This window comes from Phascolarctos cinereus, unplaced genomic scaffold (genome assembly GCF_003287225.1).
Source record: "Phascolarctos cinereus isolate Bilbo 61053 unplaced genomic scaffold, phaCin_HiC Scaffold_726;HRSCAF=1367, whole genome shotgun sequence".
NCBI lineage: Eukaryota > Metazoa > Chordata > Mammalia > Diprotodontia > Phascolarctidae > Phascolarctos > Phascolarctos cinereus.
Window position 1 is genome coordinate 414,480,706 of NW_027556098.1, and position 26,306 is coordinate 414,507,011.

The following is a 26,306-nucleotide window of genomic DNA, read 5'->3' on the forward strand; positions in this document are numbered from 1 at the left end:
GGTGGGTAGAGAAATCTGACTGTTCTCCCCATCATTTGATTCTCACTCCAAACCCTCGACTCCTCACCTCCCCCCACCACCACAGGGCTAAAGCCCGATCAGACTCCCTCCTCCTTCCCTCCCCTTACACTGGACAGTGTCAGCTCTATCTGTCTTAGCTGGGGGAAGGAGGGGTAGGATCTAAGATAGGTTGAGGGAGGAGTTGAGCAACCAGGCTAGATGTGAGCAAAAGTTCATGTCGGGGGCCCAACCCCCACTCATTTGATGCATCATTTCCCAGGGTTGTGGGCCTGCCTCCTTTTTCTCTTTACAACTTCTGCTTTGTTCATGAGCCTTAGTGCTGGCCAGACAGAAGAAGTCATGAGGCTTGGGGAGTGACAGTGCCTAGAGAGAGCCTGTACCTCTTCTGGTTCAGAGATGCTGCTGCTGCTGCTGCTGCTGTCATCCTTGAGGGGTGAGTGAAAACAGGGCAAGGATGGGGATGTCCAAGAATGCCTTCATAGGCTGGCCTTGGAGCCAGGAGACCCTGGCCTGAGTCCTGCCCCTGGAGCTGGCTGGGGAACTTTTGGCCAAGTTACAGAAATTGCTTTTGGCCTCAGTTTCCCAATTGATCTTCAAATGGGGCTGGACTGAAGTATCTCTTGAGATCTTTCCCAGCATTGACATTCTTTGTTCTCTAAAACCTGTGACACTTAATGCTAATATTAATAATTATCATCATCATCATCATCATCAACTGCTTAGTGTTGTGTTCTGTACCTATTTCTGCCCACAGGGTCCCAATCCCAAAAAGAAGGATACAAATTGGAGGTGTCATTGTCAGAGACAGTTCAGGAAGGGCTCTGCATCTATATCCCCTGCACCTTCTTCTACCCTGATTCCTGGATCAGGACTCGTTCTACCATGATTTATGGCTACTGGTTTAGGAAAGGTTCCTACTTTCTTGAAGATGTCCTTGTGGCCACAAATGACCAAAACAAAAAGGTGGAAAAGGAGGATGTGGGAAGATTCCACCTAGTCGGGGACCCTATGGAGGATAACTGCTCCCTAAGAATCACAGATGTCCAGAAAAAGGATGAAGGACGATACTTCTTCCGCATGGAGAGTTGGATAGAAAAATTCAGCTACCTATATTATCAGGTCACTCTGAATGTGAGAGGTAGGGATCTCTGGGACAGGGAAGGGACCCTGGGCACAGTACAGTGGGAGCCTGTGGGGGAAGACCAGGCTGGAAGCTCCTTTTGTTACATGTCCCAAGGGGAAAACAGGCCATCTGGCCAAGTGAGAGTTGACTCAAGCAGACAAAGGCTGAGGAGAGAGCATAGAGTGTATGTATGGGAGATGAAAGAGGGTATGTACCCTGGGCTTTTCTAGACATCCTGGGTCAGGGATGTTGGAGGGCCACAAGGTGAGGAGTCTGACAATATTTGAAGGACAGCCTCATGATCAGCACCAACTGGGGGACATAAGGTGGGTTCTTCTCCAGGCAGAAACAGGACCATAGGCAGGGATGAGTGGTTCAAGACTTTGGCATGTAGAAGATTCTTGGGAAAGGGGGGATCATGATGGGTCCTAGAAAAGGACATTCTGGTGGCAGGGTCCTGAGCAGGGGTGTGCTCATAACTTTTTAACAATCTGATTCCAAATTTTAATTTTTATCGTTTTTAATAATATTTTATTTTTTCCTAATTATGTGAAAAAACAATTAAATTTTTTTTGGAGTTCCAAATTCTCTCCCTCCCCCCATCCTTGAAGCAACAAGCAATTTCATATAGGTTATACACGTGCAATCATGCAAAATATGTTTCCACATTTGACTGAATTTTAAAATAATATATGACATCTTTAAATTTAATCTGAGGTAATACAAGATTTAGCAGCTTCTACATTAAAAGATCTGAAGGCTTGGAATATGATATTCTGGAGGGCAAAGGAGTTAGGATTGCAACCAAGAATCACCTACCTAGCAAAACTGAGTATAATCCTTCAGGGATAAAAATGAATATTCAATTAAATAGAGGACTTTCAAGCATTCTTGATGAGAAGACCAGCACTGAATAGAAAATCTGACTTTCAAATACAAGGCTCAAGAGGAGCATAAAAAGGTAAACAGGAAAGGGAAAGCATGAGGTACTAAATAAGGTTAAATTGTTTACATTCCTACATTGGAAGATGATACTTGTAGCTTACAAGAATTTTCTCATCATTAGGGCAGTTAAGAGTATATATAGACAGAGGGCAGAGGTGTGAGTTGAATATGAAGGGATGATATCTAAAAAAATAAAATTAAGGTGTGAGAAAGAGGAGTATGCTGGGGAAAAGGGAAAGGGAGGGGTAGAATGGGGTAAATTACATAAAAGAGGCAAGAAAAAGCTTTTACAGTGGAGGGGAAGATGGGGGAAGAAGGGAGTGAGTGAACTTTATTCTCTTCAAAATTGGCTCAAGGAGGGAATAACATACACACTTAATTGAGTATAGTGATCTGTCTTAGCTTACAGGAAAGTAGGAGGGGAAGGGAATAAGAGAAAGGGGGGTGATAGTGGTAGTCAGAAGCAAAACACTTTTGAGAAGAAATAGGGTGAAAGGAGAGAGGGAGAGAATAAATTAAACTGGTGTGTGTGTGGGAATAAGATAGAGGGAAATACATTTAGCAATCATAACTGTAAAAAAAAATTGAAGCAAGTTTCTCTGATAAAGGCCCGATTTCTCAAATATATAGAGAACTGAGTCAAATTTGTAAAAATAGGGGCCATTCTCCAATTGATAAATGATCAAGAGTTATGAACAGTATTCAGATGAAGTAATCAAAGCTGTCTATAGCCATATGAGAAATTTCTGTCAGTTGGAGGAATGTGAATTGAAACAATTCTGAGGTACTGTCTCATACCTATTGGGATGACTAATAGGACAGAAAGGAGAATGACAAAAGTTGGAGGGTATGTGAGAAAAATGAGATATTAATGCATTGTTGATGGAGTTGTGAATTGATTCAACCATTCTTTGAAGCAATTGGGAACTATTCCCAAAGGACTATAAAACCACGCATACCCTTTGTCCTATCGATAACCACTACTAGGTCTGTATCCAAAAAGAGATAAAAAAAAAACCCACAGGGGAAAGGACCTGTATGTACAGAAATATTTATAGCAGCTCTTTTCTGATGGCAGGGAGTTGGAAATTGGGAGGATGCTCATCACTCAGGGAATGGCTGAACAAACTGTGCTTTCTGATTGTGATGGAATATTATTGTGCTATAAGAAATGATGAGCAGGATGCTCTCAGAAAAACCTGGGTAGACTTACATAAACTGATGCAAAGTGAAATGTACTGTGTACAAAGTAACAGCAATATTGTAAGCTGATCAGCCGTGGATGATTTAGCTATTCTCAGCAATATAATGATCCAAAAAAACTCTGAAGGATTGATGATGAAAAATATTATCTATCCCCACAAAAAGAACTGATGACATCTGAATACAGATTGAAGCATACTTTTAAACTTTTTTTCTTGTTTTTTTTTTTTTGGAGGGGGGAGTCTATGTTTTCTTTCACAATATGACTAATACAGAAATATATTTTGCATGGCTACACATGTATACAACCCATATCAAATTCTTGCCTTCTCAATGCGGGGTGGGGAGGGAGGAAGGTAGAGAATTTGGAACTCAAAGTTTTGAAAAAGAATGTTAAAAGTTGTTTGTAGGGACAGCTAGGTGGCCCGGTGAAGCCTTGGAGTCAGGAGGACCTGAGTTCAAATCTGTCCCCAGACACTTGACACTTACTAGCTGTGTGACCTTGGGCAAGTCACTTAACCCCCATTGCCACACACACACACACACACACACACACACACACACACACAGTTGTTTTTACATGTAATTGGAAGAAAATAAAATACTAAATAAATTTTTTAAAAAGAAAAAGATTAATCTGTAGTATTAACATTTCCCCCTTCACTTTCTTAGCAATTAACAAATCAATAAGTCACCTTCTATTTTTTATTTTTGTTTTTATTTATTTTTATTTTATTTTATTAAAAAAAAATTTTTCCATATGTTTTTGAGTTGAAAATTTTTTCTCCCTTTTTCTCTCCCCCCCACCCTCCCCAAGACGGCGCACAATCTGACATAGGCTTTACATTTACATACCCATTAAACATATTTTCACATTAGTGAAGTTGTAAGTAAAAATTAAAACCAATAGGAGGAACCATCAGAAAGATGAGACAAAACTCAACAGAAGGTAAAAATAAGTGAGAGCGATTCAACTTCCATAGTTCTTTCTTTGGATGTGGACAGCATTTTCCATCCCGAGGCCTCTGGAGATGTCTTAGATCCTCGTAATGCTGAGAAGGGTTCAGTTTAACATTCTTAGTCATTGCATAACGAGTCACCTTCTATTTATAGCGTTTGCCAATTTCTGAGGTGCAAAAGCCAACCCTGAAAATTCAACACCTGGCTCTAGTGAGCCCATGTGTTTTGGCACACCACCCCTGGTCCTTAGACTATTAACCGAGGTGATGTCCCTCCTCCACGGTCTGGCTCACTCTTTTTCTTCTCCCCTAGCTCTGACACAGAAGCCAGACATCTTTATTCCAGGGATCCTGGAGCCTGGGCACTCTGTGACACTGATGTGTGCAGCCCCCTGGGTCTGTCGAGAGGGTACACCCCCCACCTTCTCCTGGACAGGGGCTGCTCTCTCCAACCGGGGACCTAGTCGAGAGACTCCGTATTTCTCTGAGCTGACCTTCATCCCGACATCCCAGGACCATGGCATCAGAGTCACCTGTCGGATGACCTTCCCTGGGGCTGGAGTGAGCACAGAGACAACCGTCCCTCTCAACGTGGCCTGTGAGTGTTGGGGCAGGGGAGAGGATACCTGGGTCTGAGAGAGTAAGAAAGTCATGCCAGTGAAGGGGTCGAAAGGAATCTAAGGCTGAGAAGCAGAATCCCAGGATCCTCTGGCAGGTAGGAGTCACTGGGGCGCATGAGGAATGTCACGGAGGAATTTGTGCGAAGCTTGGCGTCAGAAATACTGGGTTTGAATCCGCCTCTGACTCTTCCTCAGCCCCTCCGACAGGCTCATCATTTTGTCGGAGGGTCCTCAGGCCGAGATGTAGCAGGCCTCAGAAGCCTCCGGGTCCACCCTCTTCCTGCATTATATACATTATAGACAGAGCAGGCAGACGTGGTTCTCAATGAGGCGGACGGTTTCTCCCAAGATCGGAGGAGAGAAGCGTCAGAGCCAACATGTTATTCCAGGAATTGTCATTTTATTTCCTTTGGCTTCAATTTATTCCTCCCCAAAAGGAGGACGGTCATAACTGCAGGGCTTCTGCAGCCAGGAGAGTCCTGTTCTGTTAGCCGGGCACCTCCAGGCAAGTGACAGTCTCTCAGAGCCTCAGCTTTCTCCTCTAGATAACAAGACTAACAATCCTTTCCCTCCGGCCTGGGGCTGCTCCAAGGGAAGCAGTTTTCAGTGTAGACTAGTGATAGTTATCACCCAGGCCACACTCTACAGGGTGTGTGTGTGTGTGTGTGTGTGTGTGTGTGTGGTGTGTGCCTGCGCGCCGTCACAGGGGGTGGGCCGATTGCCTACAGCTAGCTCATATTTTTGTTGTAGATCCTTTAAGGAACTTTGGAATCAGCGTTGATCGGGAAAACGGAGGAGGTATGGAGGAGGGAGGGGTGGTGGGGGAGGAGAAACCTTGGGGCTATGCAGACACTAGTTTTCTCAGCTCCACTGGAAAAGGCCAGAAAGTTCAAGATGGCCAGAGAAGACAATGCCCTTGACCTTCTCTCTCGTCTCATCTCCCTCTCCTCTCCTCTCTTCTATTTTTTCTCTCTCCCTCCCTCTCTCTCTCTCCCCTTCCCCCTCGCCCCTCCCCCCCATCCCAGGCGTGGAGTCCTCGTTAAACTTTTCTATCCTGAAGGATGAGTCCTTGCGATTGCTCTGCCGGGCTGACAGCAACCCTCCGGCCATCCTGAGCTGGGCTCATGGGGGCCGAGCGGTGCTCTCCTCCTGGTCCTCAGATGCCGGGACCCTGGTCCTGCAGCTGCCCCACCTTGGGGTAAAGGATGGAGGGGAATATAGCTGCCGAGCTCAGCACCGGATGGAGACCCAGCATGCCTCCTTAAACCTCTCTGTGCTATGTGAGTCATCCCATTTCAGAGAGGAGGGCAGTGAGTGAGGAGTTTAGAAGGCAGTGATCAGTGCTTAATCTGACCTGGGCGTGTGAGCGCGGTACTCGAGAGACTGAACATGCGGTGTTTGGCGAGAGGGGAAAAAGGGACTTGGAATCAGGAGGCCTTTCAAAAGACTCTCACTACGCTACTTACTGACTGTGAGGACTTGAACAAGTCATCTGTAAAATAGGTAGTGGTGGATAACGTATACATTATATTCCTCAAAGGTTTGGTGAGTGGGGAATGGATTTACACTATTAAATGGTGTTTTAATTGCTACTGTGTTTTGAAGCCTGGGTACTTTGGGTGACAGTGTTTGCCTTCGGTCTCATTACTGCTCTCTCTATGCCCTGGGGAGCATCAGACTTCCCCCAAAGGCCAACGCCCTGTGTGTCTTACAGATGCTCCGGAGAACCTGAAGGTCAATGCCTTGGGGCCAAACAGAACAGGTACAGGGAGGGGTGTGTGAGTGTGTGTGTGTGTGTGTGTGTGTGTGTGTGTGTGTGTGAGAGAGAGAGAGAGAGAGAGAGAGTGTGTATGTATGTGTGAGTGTGTGTGTGAGAGAGGGTGTGTATATGTGTGTGTGCATGTGAGCGTGTGCTTATGTGTGTGTGTGTGTGTGTGTGTGAGAGAGGATGTGTATATATGTGTATGTGTATGTGAGTGTGCATTTGTGTATGTGTGTGAGATATATATATATGTGTGTGTGTGTGTGTGTGAGAGAGAGAGGGTGTGTATGTATGTGTATGTGTATGTGAGTGTGCATTTGTGTATGTGTGATATATATATGTGTGTGTGTGTGAGAGAGGATGTGTATATATGTGTATGTGTATGTGAGTGTGCATTTGTGTATGTGTGATATATATATGTGTGTGTGTGTGTGTGAGAGAGGATGTGTATATATGTGTATGTGTATGTGAGTGTGCATTTGTGTATGTGTGATATATATGTGTGTGTGTGTGTGTGTGTGTGTGTGTGTGTGTGTGTGTGTGTGTGTGTATGTGAGTGTTTGTGTATATGTGTGACTGTGTGTGTGGAATGGCTTTGCCCAGAAAAGTGTTAGGTTCCCTGTCCCTAAGGGTCTTTGGGCAGGAGTCAGATGACCTATTATTGAAGGTGTTATAGGTCTAATTCTTGCTCTAGGGTGGGGTAGACTGGAAGATGCCTGAGGTCACTTCTGACTCTGAGATTCTGTGATTATGAGACTGTGTGATCTTGGGAATGTCACTGTCCCTCCCTGAGCCTTAGTTTCCTCCTCTGTAAAGAGAGGGCTTTGAATGGAATGAGTTCTAAGGTTCCTTCTGCTTCTAAGTCTTTCCCTCTGTGGTCTTCATCAGTTGCTATCCTGGGAAATGCCTCATCTCTGGTGGTCCTGGTGGGAGAGTCCTTGCAGCTGGAGTGTGTTGCAGAGAGCAGTCCCCCTGCCTACATGAACTGGGCCAAGGGGAGCCAGCCCTTGAACTCTTCCCTTCCCTCCAGTCCTGGGATCCTGTGTCTAGAACTGGCCCATGTCCAGCCAGGAGATGGAGGGGAGTACACCTGCCAAGCTCAGAACCCATGGGGGACCCAGCACATCTCCCTGAACCTTTCTGTGCAGTGTGAGTTCCAGGGAATGGGGTGCTGGATGCCTGAGGCCCAGAAGGTTGGAGAGTGAACCCTACTAATCCCTATTCCTGTCCTTCCCCACAGACCCTCCGAGGCTGTTCGACCCCTTTTGCTCATGGGCTGATGAGGGCTTACTCTGTACCTGCTGTATTCAGGCAGAGCCCACCCCATCTTTAATCTGGTGGGTGGGGGAGAGAACAGTAGAAGACAATGGCAACAATGACCTCCTCCAGGTAATGTCCACCACCTCTGGGGCCTGGACCAACAGCAGCTTGATCCTGAGGGAGAAGTGGGACCTTGACCTCAGCCTCCGCTGTGAGGGGAGGAATCAACATGGAGCTCACAGTCTTCTTGTCCTGATGGTGTCAGGTGAGTCCTGGAGGGGCAGGAGCCTGGGCCCCTCAGGGGAATGGGACCCAGGAGGAACATATAGGATCAGGGGCAAGGGAAATCCAGGTATGGGAACAGAGTCAGGGAAAGAGTGTGTGTTGGGGGGAAGTAATTAGTTACGGGAAGGGGATGGCTCTCTACCTGCAAGTAGCCAAGGAGAGTCAGTGGCCAGGAATGTCTGAGGGCTCTGGGATCAGAGATTTAGAAAGCACCAGAAGGCTATCTGAACTGTTAGAAAGACCCTTCTGTGATTCTGAACTTCTAAGCACAATCACTGACCAGCTGCCTGACCTCTGGCTAGCTCCTTCCCCTTTCTGAGTCACAATTTCCAAATTTGTAAAGCGGAGATACTAATATTTGCATCACACAAATCACTAGAGAATTGTAAAGAACACTACAAAAAAAAAAGCTAAAAGCCTTAACAGAAGGGATGATGAAGGGGGAGGGGGAAGGGCATGGCAGACAGGAGAGCCAATCAATCCAATCTTGTCTTTTTGCAGATAGAACAAGTATAGCTGCCCTCGAATTCTCCAAAGGGGCACTTTTGGGAGCTGGGATCATGGCCCTTCTCATTCTCTGCCTCGTGCTCGCCTAGTGAGTGGGGAGCAAGGCATAGGAGCTGAGAAGGGTGATTGGTAGGGGGGCTTCTGTAAGGTTGGGGGAGTGATTGATCAGGGACCTTGATGCAATGCTGGGCTTGTTTCTTCAGTAAGAAGTTTCTGAGGATGAAGCAGCTAGAGACTGGGGAGGTAGGGATCACAGACTCCCAGAGCAACATGGAGGCGGACTATGTTAATCTGGATATGGTGAGTAAGCTGACCCTGGTACTGAAGTCCCACCCCCACCCACCAAACCTCATGTTAATTGGCATCTGAAGAAATCCATGAATGCTCTCTGCCACTTACTTACTGGCTATGGGACCTTAGACAAGTCCCTTCCCCAAATCTAAGCTTCAGTTTCACCATCTGTGCAGTGATGGGTATGGATTGGCTTCAGTTCCATTCAACAAATATTTTATGAACCGTTGCTCTGTGTGAGGCGTGAGAGGAAGCATGGAGGAATGGACCGGGTGCTGGCCTCAGTCACAGATTGGCGTGTGGCCTCAAGCAGGTTACTTTACCTCTGAATGACCCATGACACTCTCTAGGTTTGTTTCAGAACAGGTACTGATTTCTATGGATAGGGGAACAGCCTCATTGGAAGCTAGTTAGCTATGCAGACAAAAATTATGGGTCTGGTCGAAAAGATGAAAAGGGGTATCAGGTGCTATGCTTGGCTCTGTGGGTCGAAAAGCAGAGATGAATTAGTTCTTGCTTCTACTGTGGGAGGGGAAGAAGAATCAACATGAACACAGATAAAAGACATTATTTCATCTATTAAGTATATGAAATCTATACAAAGTAATTGGGAAAGGTGAGAATATTAATTACTGGGAGGAATCCAGATAAGCGTCTTGGGAGACATGGCTCCTGATTGAAAGGGAGCTCAGCGTTCTGATAGGCAGAGGTGAATGGCCAGAGTGAGGGCTTGTCAGGTATGGGTAAAGCTGCACTTGCAAAAGATGGAATCATATGAGGAGGGTACAGCAAATGTGGAGACACAGGAGGCAGAGAGGCAAACTAGGAGATGCTTTCAATACTCCAGCAGAAAGGAGAAGGATCTGAACTCAGGGGGTGGCTATGTGAGTGGAGTGGAGGGCATGGATGCAAGGGTAGGGAGATAAGACTCATGACTAATATGGGAGCTGATCAAGTCACCAAGTGGCAGACTGTAGAGAGATGAGGAAAGGACCCATGTCAAGGACTTGGAGGGCATGACGCGAATGGCAGATTACCTAAGGGCACTGAGGACAGGTCTGACCAAGGGAACTCAGTGAAAACGGTGACATAAAAAATCCAGAGTGGAGAGGGTATCAAAAAGGAGAGGGTGGTTAACATTACCAAAAACTACAGATGAGAATAGAGGAGAGGCCATGAGATTGGGCAGCTAAAAGATTGTGGGTGGCTTTGGAGAGGATGGATTCAGCTGAGTGATCTAGTTGAAGCTGTTTTCGTATGAGTTAAGAACAGAGGTCAAGGAGAGGATGTGGAGGGCAAGTCCTTTCCCTTTTCTTGTCCTTGATTTTCTCATTGAAAAATGGGCAGCTAGAACGAGGTGGTCTCTCAGGTTACTCACAGGCCTGAAAACTCTGTTCCTTCCTCTCTAAAGTGGTAGCCTGCTTGGTCCCAGTTATCACCTTCCTGCCATAATTCTACCCATTGGCAAGGCTCTGAGTCAACACACCTCCATCCTCTGCCTCATCCAGGATCATGGCTTTAGGAGTAGAAGGACCCCCAGAGATCAGCTGCTCCAAATTCCTTATTTCACAAACAATGAAACTGAATTTGAAAGTGAGGGAGTGAGTTAATCCAAATTACTTTCTGCTTGAGCTGAGATTCAAATCTGAGGTCTTTTGATTCTAAATCCAGAGTTCTTTTTAAGACACAACTGTGCCTCCCCTTCAGAGCAGGAAAGAACCTTAGAATTGCATTATTAACCCCTATTCAATTTTATGGAAGGTGAGACTGAGGTTCAGAGAGAAAAATGGCCTCATCTAACTCAGCTTTTATAGGCTTTAGACCTGGAAGGAACCTTAGGGAACAAATAATCCCACCCCCTCATTTTATGGAATGCCACGAGTGGGAAAGTGACTTACCCAAGGTTACATAGTCAGTTACTGGCAGAGCCTTAGAGACTACCTAATCCAACCCCACTCATTTTCCATAGGTCTGAATTAAACTCAAATTTATATATCACATAATCCAACCCTCCTCTTTGTCAGGGGAAACCGAGACTTAGAGAGGGCAAGGGGCTTATCCATGGTCATGCAGTAATATTAGACATCCTCTAGCGCAGCTGCAGCTTGGCAGAGTGGACTCAATGTGGAGTCACAAATACCTTGGTTCAAAGACAACTTCTGACACTTGCTTGCTGTGTGAGAGTGGCTGAAACACTTAGCCCCTGCATCTTCCCCTTACTTCTCCCCACTGCCCATGTCATCTTTGCAGAGCCTCAATGTCTTCATCTGCAAAATGGAAATACTAATACCTATAATATTTATCTCACAGGGTTATGAGACCCCCATGAGGTGACATATGTAAATCATCTGTTAGACTTTAAAGTAGGATATAAACATCAGCTATTATTACAGAAGGGGAAACTGACTCTATCAAAAGAAAAAGTCACAGAAGTACAGGCTTAGGGACCAACAATTTCCACTGATCTTCATTTCAGGACTAGGAAACTGAGGTCTGGTGGTGAGGTGGGGTGGGGGGGTGTTATTCAGGGAGTTAGAGGCAGAAGTTAGTCTCAAGCCCAGTCCCCCTGACTCCCAGTCCAAGATTCCCTCAGACTCACTGTGAAAAGATTTAGCAAGCAGGTAACATCTACCTGCCCAAAGAGAATGACTCCCTACTCCCTAGCCATGACAATTTCCTTTCCAGACCATGATGACTTTTTGTGGTCAGGCTGAGACCCCCAGCATTCCCATGCTCATGATAGATCCTTTGCCCCTTATTCCTACAGAAGCAGGGTAGAATCCCCAGACCACCACCTTCTGACCCAGTCACCCAAGCCCCACCAGAGGAGCTGCATTATGCATCGATTAACTTCAGAAGACCCAACCTGAAGAACCCAGAGGAATCCACTGAGTACTCGGAGGTCAAGTTCTGATCTGGGGCGAATAGGGTGGGAGAAGAAATAAAGAGAATGCATTCTATGCCTGGAAGGTGCTTATTCTGTCGGGAGACTAAGGCCTCAGACTCTTGACTGCTCTATCGATTGACCCTGAAATGCCCTGACACCGGAGGTATTTTTTCACTCTAAACCTAGGAGGAGAGGGAGAAAGCTCTAGAGAACCAAGGAAGCAGACAGAGGAGGTGTTTTCCAGGTAGCCATGTCTTGTCAAGGGGGCCAAGAATTGGGAGGGCCCTGAGAACACAGAATGTGGGAGGAAGCTTAGAATACACAATAGCAGAGCTTGAAAGGAGGTTAGAATACAGAATAGCAGAGTTGAGAGAAACCTCAAAGCCAATTTCATCCAAACTGTTTAGCGGAGTGGGAGCCCTCTTTACAATATTCTTCCAAAATAAGAAACCAGATTTTGGCTGAAAGACCTTCCAGTGATGGGGAGCCTCCTCCATCCCAAGGTAGTCAATTCCACTTTTAGTTCATTCTGATTGGTTGTTTTTCCTAACATCAATCCATCAGCTAGTCAACAAGCAAAAAGTGCTTACTAAGCACCTATCATGTTCTAGGCACTGCGCCATGCACTGGGGACACAAAGTCAAAAAATGAAACAGTCCCTGGCCCCAGTTTATATCCACCTGAGGAGTCATGATGCACACATACAAGTGTAACATTCCTTATTGGGTTCACTCTCCACTCACACTGGTCCTATCACCTTGGGTCCACAAATCACTGGCTGCTACTCCCCTTAGGGTTCTAATGGAAATCCAATGGGTGACCATCTTCCTAACACAAACTCATAAACTCTCACAAGTGGATTTCTCCTAATTTTTTTTAAATCAAAGGCATGGCAGAACATGGCAGAGAAAGATCAGTAGTTAAAAAGCATCCTCCCCCCAAATCTGGGGCCCATTCTGTCACATATGCACAGTCCCTGAGGAGGAGAGAAGAATGGACACAGAGTCCAGTGTCAAGGAGGCACATGTGGCCAAGGCAACTCACAGCTCTGGAATTGTAGAGCCCCCAAGTCTTGTCTTTCTCCATAGGGTCCTCTTGAAGTTTGATTCAAGATATGCCATTGTGGGTGGTGCCCAGCCTGGGCTGAATTCTTACAGTCATGGAAGGGTAACTTTGCTGTTGGCCTGGATCAGGTGGGTCACGGGGCTGCCAAGAGGGCTCCTTATAGCAGCTCAAGGCCACTTGGCAGCTGGGCTCCAGACAAGACTAGGAAGGCCTCCCTACCACTGACTTCTTATTGCTAGATAGGCTAGGCAGGTTGCCAAACCAATGACCTCTCCTAAGAGCCGGGTATATCCCCTAGACAGGCCAATCTGCTGGATTCCCTTTGCTCATTCTTCAATGGGCAAGTTTGGTCTTTTACCATCTCAGTCACCTGCTCATCAGGGTGACAATATGTTCTCTTCAACTGGAGTGCTCCTTCAGCAGGAGCAATGACATAGAGATTTGGGTTGTTAGAAGTCTATTCTCTTTGATTCCCTCAGAGCCTTCTGTAAATATGTACTATATATGCTTACACAAAAACACACAATGCATTTTGAATCTGGTTCTTACTTCAGGAAATAGCCACAGAAAGATGTTATGATGGAAGTATTTAACAGTGCAAAGGCAACAACACATTATTCCCCAACCCCATGTCTAATCTCTTGGAGAATAGGAAGGAAAATTATTTATAAGTCATTGCCTCAGCAGATTGGACCAATCAAGCCTGAGCTTGTATGTTGTTTGAAGTTTGAAGTTTGAAGTTTGAAGTTTGAAACATTGTGGGAATTACCGAAAGGTGACACAGAGACATGATGTGAACACATGCTGCTGAAAAAATGGCACCAATACTCTTGCTTGACACAAGATTACCACAAACTTTCAATTTGTAAAAAAAAAAAAAGCAAGATCTGTGAAGTTCAATAAAACAATGCACAATAAGGTGAGTTATGCTTTTAATAGATGTAGTGGGACAGAACATCAGGACGTGACATTGCATGTATGAAGGGTTGTGTAGCACTCCATGAAGCCTGAAGGAAAGAGCACAGTATCCAGCTGGGGCTGAATATTCTAATCATCTAAAAGTCATCTGGAGGAAAGACCAAGATATACGAATCATGAATTACTTAGTGTGTGAGAAGGGGCCACTCTCACACCAAGACTTGAGACAATGACTGTTCCAATGAGACCCAAGAACATCTGTATTGTCCCAAGAAATTCTGACCATGAGAACTATCTCAAGATCTAAGAATGATTGTGTTGTGGGCCAACCCTTTTCATGTATATAAGTGGCCTCAGCCTTAGCAGCCTTAAGCCCCTCTTTCTTAGGAGTGAGGAGAGGCTTCCTCCTGCAAGCTTCATTTTCCTCATTCTGAAATTAAACCTCTGTTTGTGTCCTGACTTTCCTGTCTCTAGCCTGCTCTGTGTTGGCCCGGCCACCCAGGTTAGAGGCCAGTTCTGGTCCAGTTAACAGGTCATATTTGCTTATCATAGCAGGACTGAGATGCCCAGGCTTCACTCTCAAAATGAATTCCAGAGGTGCGATATTGGGGTGTCTCCTAGGAAATCTCAAAATGAATTCCAGATTTCCCAGGAGACACCCCAATATCACACCTCTGCTGAGACACCCTCTCAAAAGCAGAACGTCTCTCAAAGTCCTCTTTGGCAGAGTCTTAGCCACAACATGTGTGCACAAATCACCCCAAAATATACCTCTGCATCCTGGCTTGAGGAAGTCTTGCCAATTCTATTCTACCGATGATCCCTCTGCTGTTGAGAGTGAAAATTCAGAGAGCTACAGCATAAAGAAAACAACCTTAAAACATGTATAAACATAGAAATTTACCCAGAGAAGATCTAATTGCTGGTAATAGGGAAAGATTCAAATCGCAGCCAGAGTCCTACCAGAAAGCTCCCCTCTGGACAAATTCTCCACCTGGGCCCAAAAAGATATAGTAGAGTTTTTGTTATGAATTTGGAGTGCAGAACTCTGGTCCCTTCTGTGGTTGCCAAACTGTGATGAATGAAAAGCCCAAGAGATATAGTTTCTGGGTAATCAATAATCAGTTTATTAATTTTGCCTAGCAAATAATTAATAGATTGAGGTCAGTGATTTTCTCTCATAAACCAAAGAAACTCCTTTTGAGCCTGAAGTTTTAAATATCCTTGAAAAGTGGGTGTTCCAGACAGGTGGAAGTCAACGCTTTTTGGTTAACAATTAATGAGAGGTGGCTTATTCTAATGAAGGGTTGGGAGATGTAACTCTGATCATATCACCTTTGGGCAAAGAGGCTTATCTCCACACCCAGATCATTCTGCCTCAGCAATCTAACAAAAGGATCTATCCTTCCTCCCCGACCACTTAGGGAGTTGAACAATGGGCTAGAATTCACCTAGATAAGATCATTTTTACCCTTTAACCAGAACTAAGCCCTGGGGATCCCATTCAAGACTGTGAAGAATGTTAACCCAATCTCATCATTAGTCTTGTCCTTCACAAAGACTGAGTTTTGAATGAGGAAATAGGAAGGGAAAAATCCCCGGATCCCCTTCATATTAAGTGGTTATTAATAATCATTTTTGTCATCCCTAGTTACACTCTGAGGCACAGAACTGGGGCCCTGGACACACATACATGCACATACACACACACACACACACACACGCATGCATCTTCCTCCCATTTATTCCCTTTCTATGATCTGTGAGGAAGTGAAGTTTAGAAATCACCCCTTGTCTCACCAGAGAGAAGGGAAGGCAGCTGAAAGGAGTCTCAGTAGATAGCTGGGCAGAGTGTGTGGTCATGCTCCAGTTTCTCTTTAATTTTTTGCTACGTCTAATAAACTATGAGTCCATAGTTTGTTTGTTACCTGAGTCCAATAAATGTAGGGATTGCTTGGAAATTCCTAATGTAGGATGGTGGCAGACAAATGCAATTAAAAAAAGTCTAATCAATGTTTTAAACTGTCCCTTGTCAACTGGACCAGCACTGGCCTCTAACCTGGGAATAGCTGGAGCTGAACAGAGCGGGCCAGGGGCAGGCGTATCATGGGTTAAACAGAATGAGGAAAATGATTGTAAGAAGAAGCCCCCCCCCCCCCCAAGTAGGGCTTAACACAGGCTGGGGCAAATGCAGGTTTTATATGCATTAAAAAACAACAAATGGGCTGGACCACGACATAATCATTCTTAGCAGTTCCCATGGAAGGCTCATGTGTGGACAATGCAGGCATTCCTTGGGGAAATAGTTAAGTTGATTTTCTTAAAATCTGAAGGGTCATTGAGACTCGTGCTCATTCAGTGGGGTAGAGAACCAGAGTTAGTGTGCAGGAACAGGAATGCAGTACCTGGTTTGGTTAACTTGGCTCTTACAAAAAACAAAACAAAACAAAAAAACCAAACAAATCAGGGATTGAGAGCATGTCAAGAGATGTGATGGATAGCTTTAGGATGAATCCCTCAACGAACACCAGGTTCTGGTCAAAGCAATACACTTTGCCAGAGGGTAAGGTCATCCAGAGCTCAAAGGATTGTTCTTAGGCCAAACTCAGGGCACAGCCTGTTTGCTGGGCCTTCACTCTGAGAAACTAGTGTCTCTGAATACCCTGACACCCTTAATCTAAATTCAGAACTCAGCCAGAATGGGTTTTTAACTTTCCAAAGCAGTCACAGTGACGCTGTATAGTCATCTGGGAGATTCCTGCAATCACAGCTGGAGAGTCTGAGTACACTTGGCTGGTGGTTTGATTATAATGCCACCTGGTGGACAACTCATATAATACACTTCCTTAATGGTTAATTCATCAGGTGATAACACTGAAGGAAAGCAGTAGTTTGGGGGGCTGACACCTCTGCAGTAGGTCAGGTGTCAAAATGGGGCCCCTATGAAGTGCACCTGTTACTCACAGGTAACGCAAGTGCAAAGAATCTTTGGTATTTCTATTAATTACTAAAAAAAACCCCAAACATTTCTTCTTTCTTCTTTTCCTCCTACTCTTCCTCCTTTTTTTTTTTCCCCCATCAGTGCAGGTAAATTCCCAGGGAGGAACTTCTTCTCCCAAGGCAGATCAGGCAATGACAAATTGAATAACAGCTTGGCATAAATGAGGTGAAGACCAGAATTGGACATGTATCAGCTGTGGGAAGATTCCAGATTTGTAATTTCAATGACATTGGAGAGTTCCTGTTGTTGAAACTCCTTTTCCCATGCAGATTGGAAAGTCATTTGTAACTTGGTCCCCATTGCCTGGGGCACTATGATGTTAAATGATTTACACACAGCCATGCAGTTAATTTGTAACAATCAGCCAATCAGTCCATAAGCATATATTCAGTGCCTACTATATGCTAGGTACTGTGCTAAGTATTATGGATGGAAGAAGAAGAAAAAGACAGTCCCTCCCCTCAAGGAGTGTCAGAAGGAAGACTTGAATCTAGGGCTTCCTGACATAAAGGACATACCTCTATCTATTTCATAATGCTGCTTCCTCTTTTGCCATACATAATATCATAGATTCCAAATGGGTAAATTATCTAAATGTATTAAGAGCTATCATGCACGTGCAGCACCAGGATGTCATTGTGTGGCTTGAAGGGAGACAGAATAGACATCTCTAGTTTCTTTTCTTTATCTTTTGTCCAAGGGTGATTTTAATTGCTGCCAGAAAGAGAAGCAGAAAGTTGGAGCTGGAGGTAATTCTGCTCTCCTCAGAGAGAAGAAGTACTAATGATGCAGTTTGGGGTTGCTAATTAGGTGATTTAGGTGAGCTAAGCTGGGCCAGTTGACTTGGGTGAGGCTAGTGATCATGGGAAAATTCAGGGACTGGGTGGCTTTTAAAGATGTGTTTTTTTCTCTCTTGAAGCCAGAAGCCAGGAGCTCCCCAAGCCTGCAAATGCTTGAAGCTTGAAGAAATCTGAAGAACTCTCCTCTTTCCCACCTTCACTAAACTCTGCCTTGCCTCTCACACAGGCATGAAATGTTGATCTATACCAATAAGGAGAGACTACCATACCATGGGCTTTGGGACTAGGATTACCTAAATATAAAAAGTCACCTGATGAAAAAGTTAGAGAAATGATTATTTCTCCAGGATTTTTCCTTCCTATTTCCTCACTCTTTACTGGGTCAAATCAGTACCTGAAGAATAGGATTGATAATGAGATTGGATTTTATATTTTCATCAATCTTATTCAGACCCCACCCAACTAGGAAAGTTTAGATCTGATCAAAAGGTAAAGAGATCTTAGTCCAGATGAAATCCATCCCATTGTGTTCTAGTGAGAGGTTTGAGTGGAGGTGGACCCCCTTTGTCCAGACTGCCCTAGGTGAGGGTGGTCTGAGTGGTCAGAGTCACTCCCCCAGCCCCTCTTTAGAATACGTTCACCTCATTATAATATTAATTCTTCTCATTAACTGTTAACCGGTCAGAGTTGATTGCCATCTGTCAGGAAAACCCACTTTTCCAAGGGCATATAAGAGATAATAGGCCACCATGATCCATCTTTGGTTCATGATCGATGGCCAAATGACAATCCTTTTATTAATTATTTGCTAGCCTTAATTAACAAAATGATTAATTACCCAGAAATTATGTCTCTCTCAACTTTTCATTTGTCATAGTTTGGTGACCCACAGAAGGGACCAGAGCTCTGTACCCCAAATTCTTAACCAAAAAAATCCCCTATGTCTTTTGTGACCTAAGGGGAGAATTTCTCTGCAAGGGGAAGCTCGCAGTTAGGACTCTGTGGCTGTGATCTGACTCTTTTACCAGTAATTAGATTTTCTCTGGCTAAGTTTATATGTTCTATGTTTGTTTATCTGTTTCTGTGCTTCAGCTTTCTGAATTTTCACTCTCAATAGCAGAGGAATCATCATAAAATAAAAGTCTATTGGGGAAACCTTTCAAGCCAGGTCTGGGTGGGGTGGTCTATTGTTCACAAGTCATGAGAAGTTTCTGATGCAGAGGGTTTTGAGAGAAGCGCTATTTTTTTTCTTTCTTTTTTTTTTTTTCAGGGTGATCTGGCAGAATTGTGGGGGCCACCTGAGATCCATTTTGAAATTGCTGCCTGGGCATTTCAGTTCTGCCCAGGTGTCAGGTGTGGCTCCAAAATTTTTGCAGGTAAGGTTTCATAAAAGAAACTAAGGCAAGGTGTGAGAGTACCAGCTCTGTAAAAGTTATGGAATCCTTGGGTAGCTGGCCACTCCTTGAATGGTAGGTTTGAGTGCAGGATTTAGTGTGGCACTAAGTCTGAGTGCAGGATTGGTTGTGCTAAGTAAAACTGGGCTGTGAGCACACTAGGAAGCTAGACGCAGATAAGTAAAAGAAGTTGCCTGGAGCAGAGTAGATGGTATTTCCAAGCTAGAAAAGTAGCTTTTATTGTCTGCGTCTGCCTTTTTGTCTCGGTAAGATTTGTGGATTAGTCTGCATTTACTGTAGGAAAGCTACAGGCTGTAAAGTTTAAAAAGGGTAATTGAAGGGAAAAAAAGTTATCTTTCTGTCTTTTGATTGTGGCCAAAATCAAAAGGCAGACAGGAAAGAGGCAACTTTCTCCAATATATGAAAATGCCACGCTGTTCTTTGGATGAGATGTTAGCAATAGCTTCAAGCTGGGTCTTAGTGGCTATTAACCAGCCATGATCTGCAAGGGACGATTGAAGGAATTCTGCCTTTGATGCTTCGTGGGTAAATTATCACCTCAAATGAGATTAATTAAGTAGCCACTTAGCCCCGCTTGGCAAAAAGGGATTTTTTTTGGTTCCTCCCAAAGTTGGCAGTGGCTTAGCAGGAAATGGTGAATCCTATAATGTAAAATGCTTGGAATATATAGCCCTTGTGTGAAATGACACTAAACCATTGAAATTAAAAACTGAAGTTCTATATGATACTACTTAGAAAATAGATTCAAGTCTAATTGAATTTATTCTGGTCTAATTTTAAGTGAAATCGCTTATTACATATTGTTATTATTGTACTATATCAAGAAGTTTATTAGCTGTGCTACCTCAAGCAAGTTACCTTATGTCTGTTTGCCTCAGTTTACTCATCTGAAAGGGGATAATAGCCCGCGCCTCCCAGGGTTGTTGTGAGGATCACATCATTGTAAAATGCTTGACATAGTGTCTGGTATAGGGCAGATGCTATATTAATGTTAACTTTTTGTTATTTAATTAGATGTGATTGCTTCATACTTGATAACTCTTATGTGGGGTTTTAGATGTGATCAGCATACAACAGCAATGGCGCTATGATGAAATGAATGGTTTTCTGTGTAAGGGAATTTGAAACCAGATTCAACAGAATTGAGTCCACTTGATTAGTAATGGGGTTTGTTTCAAGTTTCAAATACATAATATTGTTTTTGGTATTGCTACGTTTTTAAATTATCTCATATTGAAAAAATTATCTCATATTGTGAAATTTGGTAAACTATTGTATGAGATATGCATTAGAAAAGCAACTTCTCTTATAATCTGGACGTTAGATTATGAATTATTACTGTTAAAAGAAGGTAAAAAATGGGTTTGAAAACTGTTAGATCATTTTATCAACCCCGTAACCATTTACATGATATTCTGAAGTACTGTAATTTAAGAAAATTATCAACTTCCAGGTCTGCCTATATTAAAAGGAAATTTCGTCTAAAATTATTTGGCAATCAATTATGAAAATTGTAAGGTTATTGGTTGAATTATTAGGGGTTGTTAGGATAAGGCTCATTTAATTGGGTATACCTTTGGCATTGCTTCACTTAGAAAACTGAATCTCCTTCCCCACTGCAAACACTTTTTGACTAAAGGGGAGTGGTAATTAGGAATTCATTTTATTTATAATAATTTGGGATTTATGACACTAAAAACATTTTACACCAACTTAGTTTTGAATAATTCCAATTTTAAAGATTTGTTTTTGCTTTAAAGGTTGAATAAGAGATAGGTCTCTATCAGTTTAGGGGCTTCCAACTAATTTACTTCATGAAAGTCTAGTGATTATCTTTTAACATCAGGACGAGTTTTAAGCTATTTTTAAGAAAGAGAAATACTTTTCAGAAAGGAATGATTAAGTAAAAATCTTTTGTGTGAATGATTAACTAAAAATCTCTTGTGCAATTCTTAGAAGGCCTGCTAAATTTTATTTGTAAGCTAATTTATTGCAATAATTTGATGGTAATGAAAACAATTGTGTCCAGCACTACTGTGATTAGTGAGACTTTACTGTTTGAGGTGAAACCTTTTTTGGGACCCTGAATACTCTTTTTCAATTTCATTCTTAGGTTTATTGTATCCTTTGGCCAAACCCCTAAATGAGGCTTCCAGAAAACACCAGCAGTTCAATGGAAGTAACAACTGAGATCCAAGTCTAGTGAATATCTGTCCCTAGAAATAAGATTAAGAAGGCAACCTTGGGAAGGCTAAAGTTGAACTCTTCTTAATTCATTTTCCCACACAAGAAATCTGCCCACCTGGTTCCATACACTTGGCTACTTATGGTGGTGTAGGCCTTAAGGACCAGTACTGATATGTTAAATTCATGTCCCTGTTTCTTCCTCTCATAGCAAATTCCTCTAACTAGGGCAAGATAAATTGTGATTCTTTTTTTATGACGAATCTCTTACTGTTACCAATGTGAAATTATATTATCTCCATATAATCTATATTATCTAGAATACATGATCCTTGAAAACGGAATCCAACCAAAGCTGTGATTATTGGAATTTGCTATTTAAGACCTCATGACACTGTAACTGATATTATTTTGAGTCTGACTCCAGGTATGAACATGTATAAACATGGCCAATGTTAAGCCAAGGATCCATGATACCAGCAACCCTATGGGGTTGACATCCATGAACTGCAGGTGTTCTCATGGGAAAGGCTGGGAGGATGACTCTTATCTTGAGCTGAGATGGGATTTTCCTGACTCAATTTCCCCACTATAACATTTTCTCTTAAATGGAAAGTACCCTGCCATTTGGACCTGGCTCAATGTAGTTGACTATCTATATAACTCTAATCTGGATTGGCAACCAAGATAGACGGACATTTTGCCTTTACTGTACAGCTATGTCCCTATTTTTTTATTATGGCAAATTCCTATAATCATGTTAGGTGATCAATATAAACACAATATGAGGTCTTTTAGGCTAATACTGGTGCAAATCTCAGTTGCTATAATAAGATGCAGATATAAGATTTAAACTATTTGGCTTAGGATTTTAGTCCTTTCTATATTCCAAACAGTGAAGTACATAAGTATTTAGCCTTGCCATCTGTCTATTACTAGTAATATATTTCTGTGTGAGAGAAGGTCCCTTAATTTCTCACAATGGTATGGGGATAATTCAGCAATGATGTAAAGACTTGTGAAATGAGGATAAAATTCTATTATTTAGTGAGGCTAATATCATAACTGTCTCAATTCTATGTTAATAAAAAGAATATCAGCATAATTAGTTATCTCAAAAGAAGACTGGCTTGTGGCATCTTATATAAATGCTTTTAAGAGACATCCACTTAGAGTGATCCACTTTTACTAGGAAGTTATTCATTTGAACATATCTAGAAATTGAAAATGATTTATTGTGAACAATTTATTTAATAAGTACTTTTCTTAATTTATGTATTTATACATTCCATTCCAACATCTTTTGTTACAATTTTAGTTAATATGACAACTTTTGAGAGAATTCATTACAGTATTAGTTCTTTAGTAGAATCTCTTCTTCCTAATGGGGGAATGAACAATGTCAAGGATAAAAATTGGACTCTAAGTTTTGGTCTGTATCAGAGTTTCTTAGACACATCAACATGACAATTGGCTAAAAATTTCCAAATTTCATTTTCTAATAGTAGAGACATAAGGTTTGAGCTAACTCTCAAATGACCTAGTTATTAGCAAAATAAATTTTAAATTGTGTTAAGACCAATTTTGTAAGAGATTTATTTTTTAGCAGAGAAGGGGATCTCTACAAGTGATCTGAACCAGAGAAGCTGATTAATTATCCAGAAATTGTCTTGTAAACTTTTTATACATCACAGAAACATAAGAAGTTATATCTTTCAGAAATGTTTATGGAAAAAGAATAAGAGTAGATATGGGAGGGACATTTTTAATGTTAAAAAGTATATATTTAAACCTAATTGTTAAGATATTTGCAATAGATAAATGCAAAAACTTCTCCAATACAGACAGGGGTAAAATTAGGATATCCTTTCTCTTAGCTATTAGACATAATTCTTTTAAAAATGCTAGATCTGGCACTAAGATAAAAGAAAGAAACTAAACAGATTAACAGAAAAGAAGAGATGAAATAATTCCAATTTGTAGATGACAAGATAGTTTGTTTTGAAAACTCCAAATAATCAGCAAAAACACTAATTGATACGATTAACAGTCTCAGTAAATTATCAGCACATAAAACAAATTGCCAAAAGTCATTAGCAGTTCTCCATACTAATGCAAAGCCCTGTGGAAATGATAGAAAATAATAAATTGGTTAACAGACCATTAGGAAGCAGCTACTATATACTTGTCAGGCACTCTAAATGTTATAGTGGATGCAAAGACAAATACAAAATAATCCTTTACCTCAAGGAATTCCCAGGCTGTTGGAGCAAACTCTTTATGTACAAATTGATATATGACATAAAAACATACAATGAAAATTCAGTCACTTCTTGGATGGGAGGCATGGGCCACTATTGATACAAGAAAAGGCTTTATGTAGGAAGCCAGGGATCCTCAGAAGGATAAAAAGGTAGGAAATCCATTCCAGCCACAGGAGATGCCCCCCACATCTAGAATGTGTATCAGTACTCACCTCTGCCTTAGGAAATCCTCTTCTCTAAGGGTTAAGCTCAGGCACCTCTTCCTCCAAGAAGCCTTTCCTGGTACTCCAAATCATTAGTCTGCCCTTCCTCATTACCTTGTATTTGTTTGTCCCTTTATATTTATTTTATATATACTTATATATCTGTTTCTCTCTTTATGGGAGCTTTGTGTAATCAAGAATTGTTTCATCCTTCGTACTCAAATATACAATGCCTAGCACAATGCCAGGATCATGAGGAATGCACACAGATTAATTTTCCTGGACCTACAATGTGTGTAGGGAAATAATGAATAATAAACTATACCATTTCATTTCATAATCTCATCAGCTCCCATAGATTCAATTGTTGTTGCTATGTTGATGATTCTTGAATCTGCTTATTCAACCCTCTCCAGAAGTAACTCCAACTGCGTATTAGAAATTTTATACCGGATGTCCTATAGACATCTTTAACTCAACATGCCTAAAACATGAGGTCTGATTGTGAAGAGTTTTAAAGACCAAGTTGAAGAGTTTGTATTTGATTTTATGGGCCATAGAGACTGTCTCAAACATCTTTCTTTCTTTTAATTACATTGATTTATTTATTTTTAGTTTTCAACATTCACTTCCATAAGATTTTGAGTTCTAAATTTTCTCTCCCTCCCCCTTCCCCAAGAAGGATGCAATCTGATATAGGTTCTACATAAACATTCATATTAAACATTTTCATATTAGTCATGTTGTAAAGAAGAATTAGAACCAATGGGAGGAACCACAAGAAAGAAGAAGCAAAATGAAACAGAAGAAAAAAAAAGAGCAAATAATATGCTTCAATCTGCACTCAGACTCCACAGTTCTTTCTCTGGCTGTGGATAGCATTTTCCACCATGAGACTTTTGGAGATGTCTTAGATCCTTGCATTGCTGAGAAGAGCTAAGTCTGTCAAAGTTAGTCATCACACAATGTGGCTGTTACTGTGTACAATGTTCTCCTGGTTCTGCTCACTTCACTCAGCATCAGTTGACACAGGTTTTTCTGAAGTCAGCTTGTGCATCATTTCTTAGAGCACAATAGTATTCCATTACATTCATATACCACAACTTGTTCAGTCATTCCCCAATTGATGGGCATCCCCTCAATTTCCAATTTTTTGCCGCCATAGCAAGAGATGCTATAAACATTTTTGTACATGTGGGTCCTTTCCCCATTTTTACGATCTCTTTGGGATACAGCCCTAGATGTACATTAATTTTTGATGAGTGCCTTTTGGGAAGTTACTGAGAGGCTCCCTTGGGAAGGTGAGATCTATTATTAACTAAATGTTGGAATAGTCAACTGCATTTACGTATAGAACCAACGCTGAAGATTCAGTCTGGAGTGTACAGATAGGCCTAGAAACAGAATGCTAGTTTGTACAATTGTTGCTATTGGTGGTAGTCCTTCATTCTTGAAGAGGATCAATGACATCACAAGGGTGGTGTCTTTATTTGCCCATAAATTGGATTTAATTGAAGCAGAGCTGTTCGAAGTACAATGGCAAGACAAAGTCAAGACAATTGGCAATGAGAGGAAGAAAGGGAACAGGCATTTATTAAGTGCATACTGTATGCCAGATACTATGCTAAACATTTACAAATATCTCACTGTCTATATGGCAGGAGGCTAATGGAATCTGTTCCATGTGGGTTTGGGAAAGGTCCACATTATCCCTGTACTGGGCAATCACATGAGAATTCTCTGCTCATTTATGAGTGAGATAGTCTAATATACTTAGATCCTCTGCTGGGTACGAGCTGTGCTCTGACATTCCTGAAGAACCTGTTATGGGTTGTCCATAATGATTGCACTCATCTCTATTGCCCTGGCAGGACAAAGACCAAAAACCCTTCTGGTCCATGGCCATACAACTATGCTTGTAGGTACTTAGGTCAGGAGGGTACCCATTCACAGAACCCCTTCTATGCCTCTGATTTTGTTAAGGGGATGTGGGCTCTGACTCAGGGACCCTGGGAAGGATGCATATAGGGTTGAGTTGCTCTCCATGATGCATGGAAGCTGAAAACCCTAAGGGGAGCCTAGTCAATTTATAGTGAGTACTCTCAGAATAATATTAGACATTTCATTTAGAGTTGGAAATTAGTGAACTATCTGTCTTTAACAACCAACCAGTTGCATTGTACACAAAAAAAGTTAAAATGCATAATAAGATTTATTGGGATTAATAAGGAATAGAAAATAACACTCTCCAGATAAGAATTATAACAACATATGAAGAATCAGTACAGGGATTCATAATATCTATTCTGTTATAGCAATGGATAAGGGGGATTAGACTATCTACTATCAGTCAATCAGTTAATAAGCGTTTATAAAGCACCTACTGTATTCCAGACATAATGCTAAACAGTGGATATATGGAGAAAGGCAAAACAGTCCTTGATTTCAAGAACCTCATTGTCTAATGGGAGAGACAACAGGCAAATAACTATATACAAACAAGATACACATGTATACATACATACGTATATATATATATATATATATATATATATATGTATGATAAATATGAGATAATCAGTAGAAGTTGGGC

The 26,306-nt window shown here is 42.1% G+C and overlaps 1 protein-coding gene across 3 annotated transcripts; it reads left to right on the forward strand.

Moving 5' to 3' along the window:
* Positions 1–2: 2 nt before the first annotated feature.
* On the forward strand, positions 3–11,936 carry LOC110220247 (sialic acid-binding Ig-like lectin 10). 3 transcript variants are annotated; one of them, XM_021004215.2, is made up of 11 exons: positions 3–454; positions 776–1,159; positions 4,565–4,849; positions 5,622–5,669; positions 5,897–6,151; positions 6,586–6,633; positions 7,522–7,782; positions 7,874–8,158; positions 8,680–8,773; positions 8,889–8,985; positions 11,744–11,936. In XM_021004215.2, exons 1-11 carry the CDS (start codon positions 418–420, stop codon positions 11,888–11,890), a joined length of 1,941 nt encoding a protein of 646 aa, XP_020859874.1. In that variant the 5' UTR covers positions 3–417; the 3' UTR covers positions 11,891–11,936. The 3 variants fall into 3 exon arrangements, with proteins under 3 accessions (XP_020859874.1, XP_020859876.1, XP_078002033.1); XM_021004217.2 differs by lacking the exon at positions 5,622–5,669; XM_078145907.1 differs by lacking the exons at positions 8,680–8,773; positions 11,744–11,936 and having other exon boundaries at positions 8,889–8,981.
* The last annotated feature ends 14,370 nt before the right edge of the window (positions 11,937–26,306 follow it).

Bases quoted from the DNA above. Each gene is read 5' to 3' on its own strand.
- LOC110220247 (XM_021004215.2), top strand. From the start codon at position 418: ATGCTGCTGCTGCTGCTGCTGCTGTCATCCTTGAGGG. The intron at 6,152-6,585 runs GTGAGTCATCCC...TGTGTCTTACAG, and splicing joins CTTAAACCTCTCTGTGCTAT to ATGCTCCGGAGAACCTGAAG. The intron at 8,159-8,679 runs GTGAGTCCTGGA...GTCTTTTTGCAG, and splicing joins TCTTGTCCTGATGGTGTCAG to ATAGAACAAGTATAGCTGCC.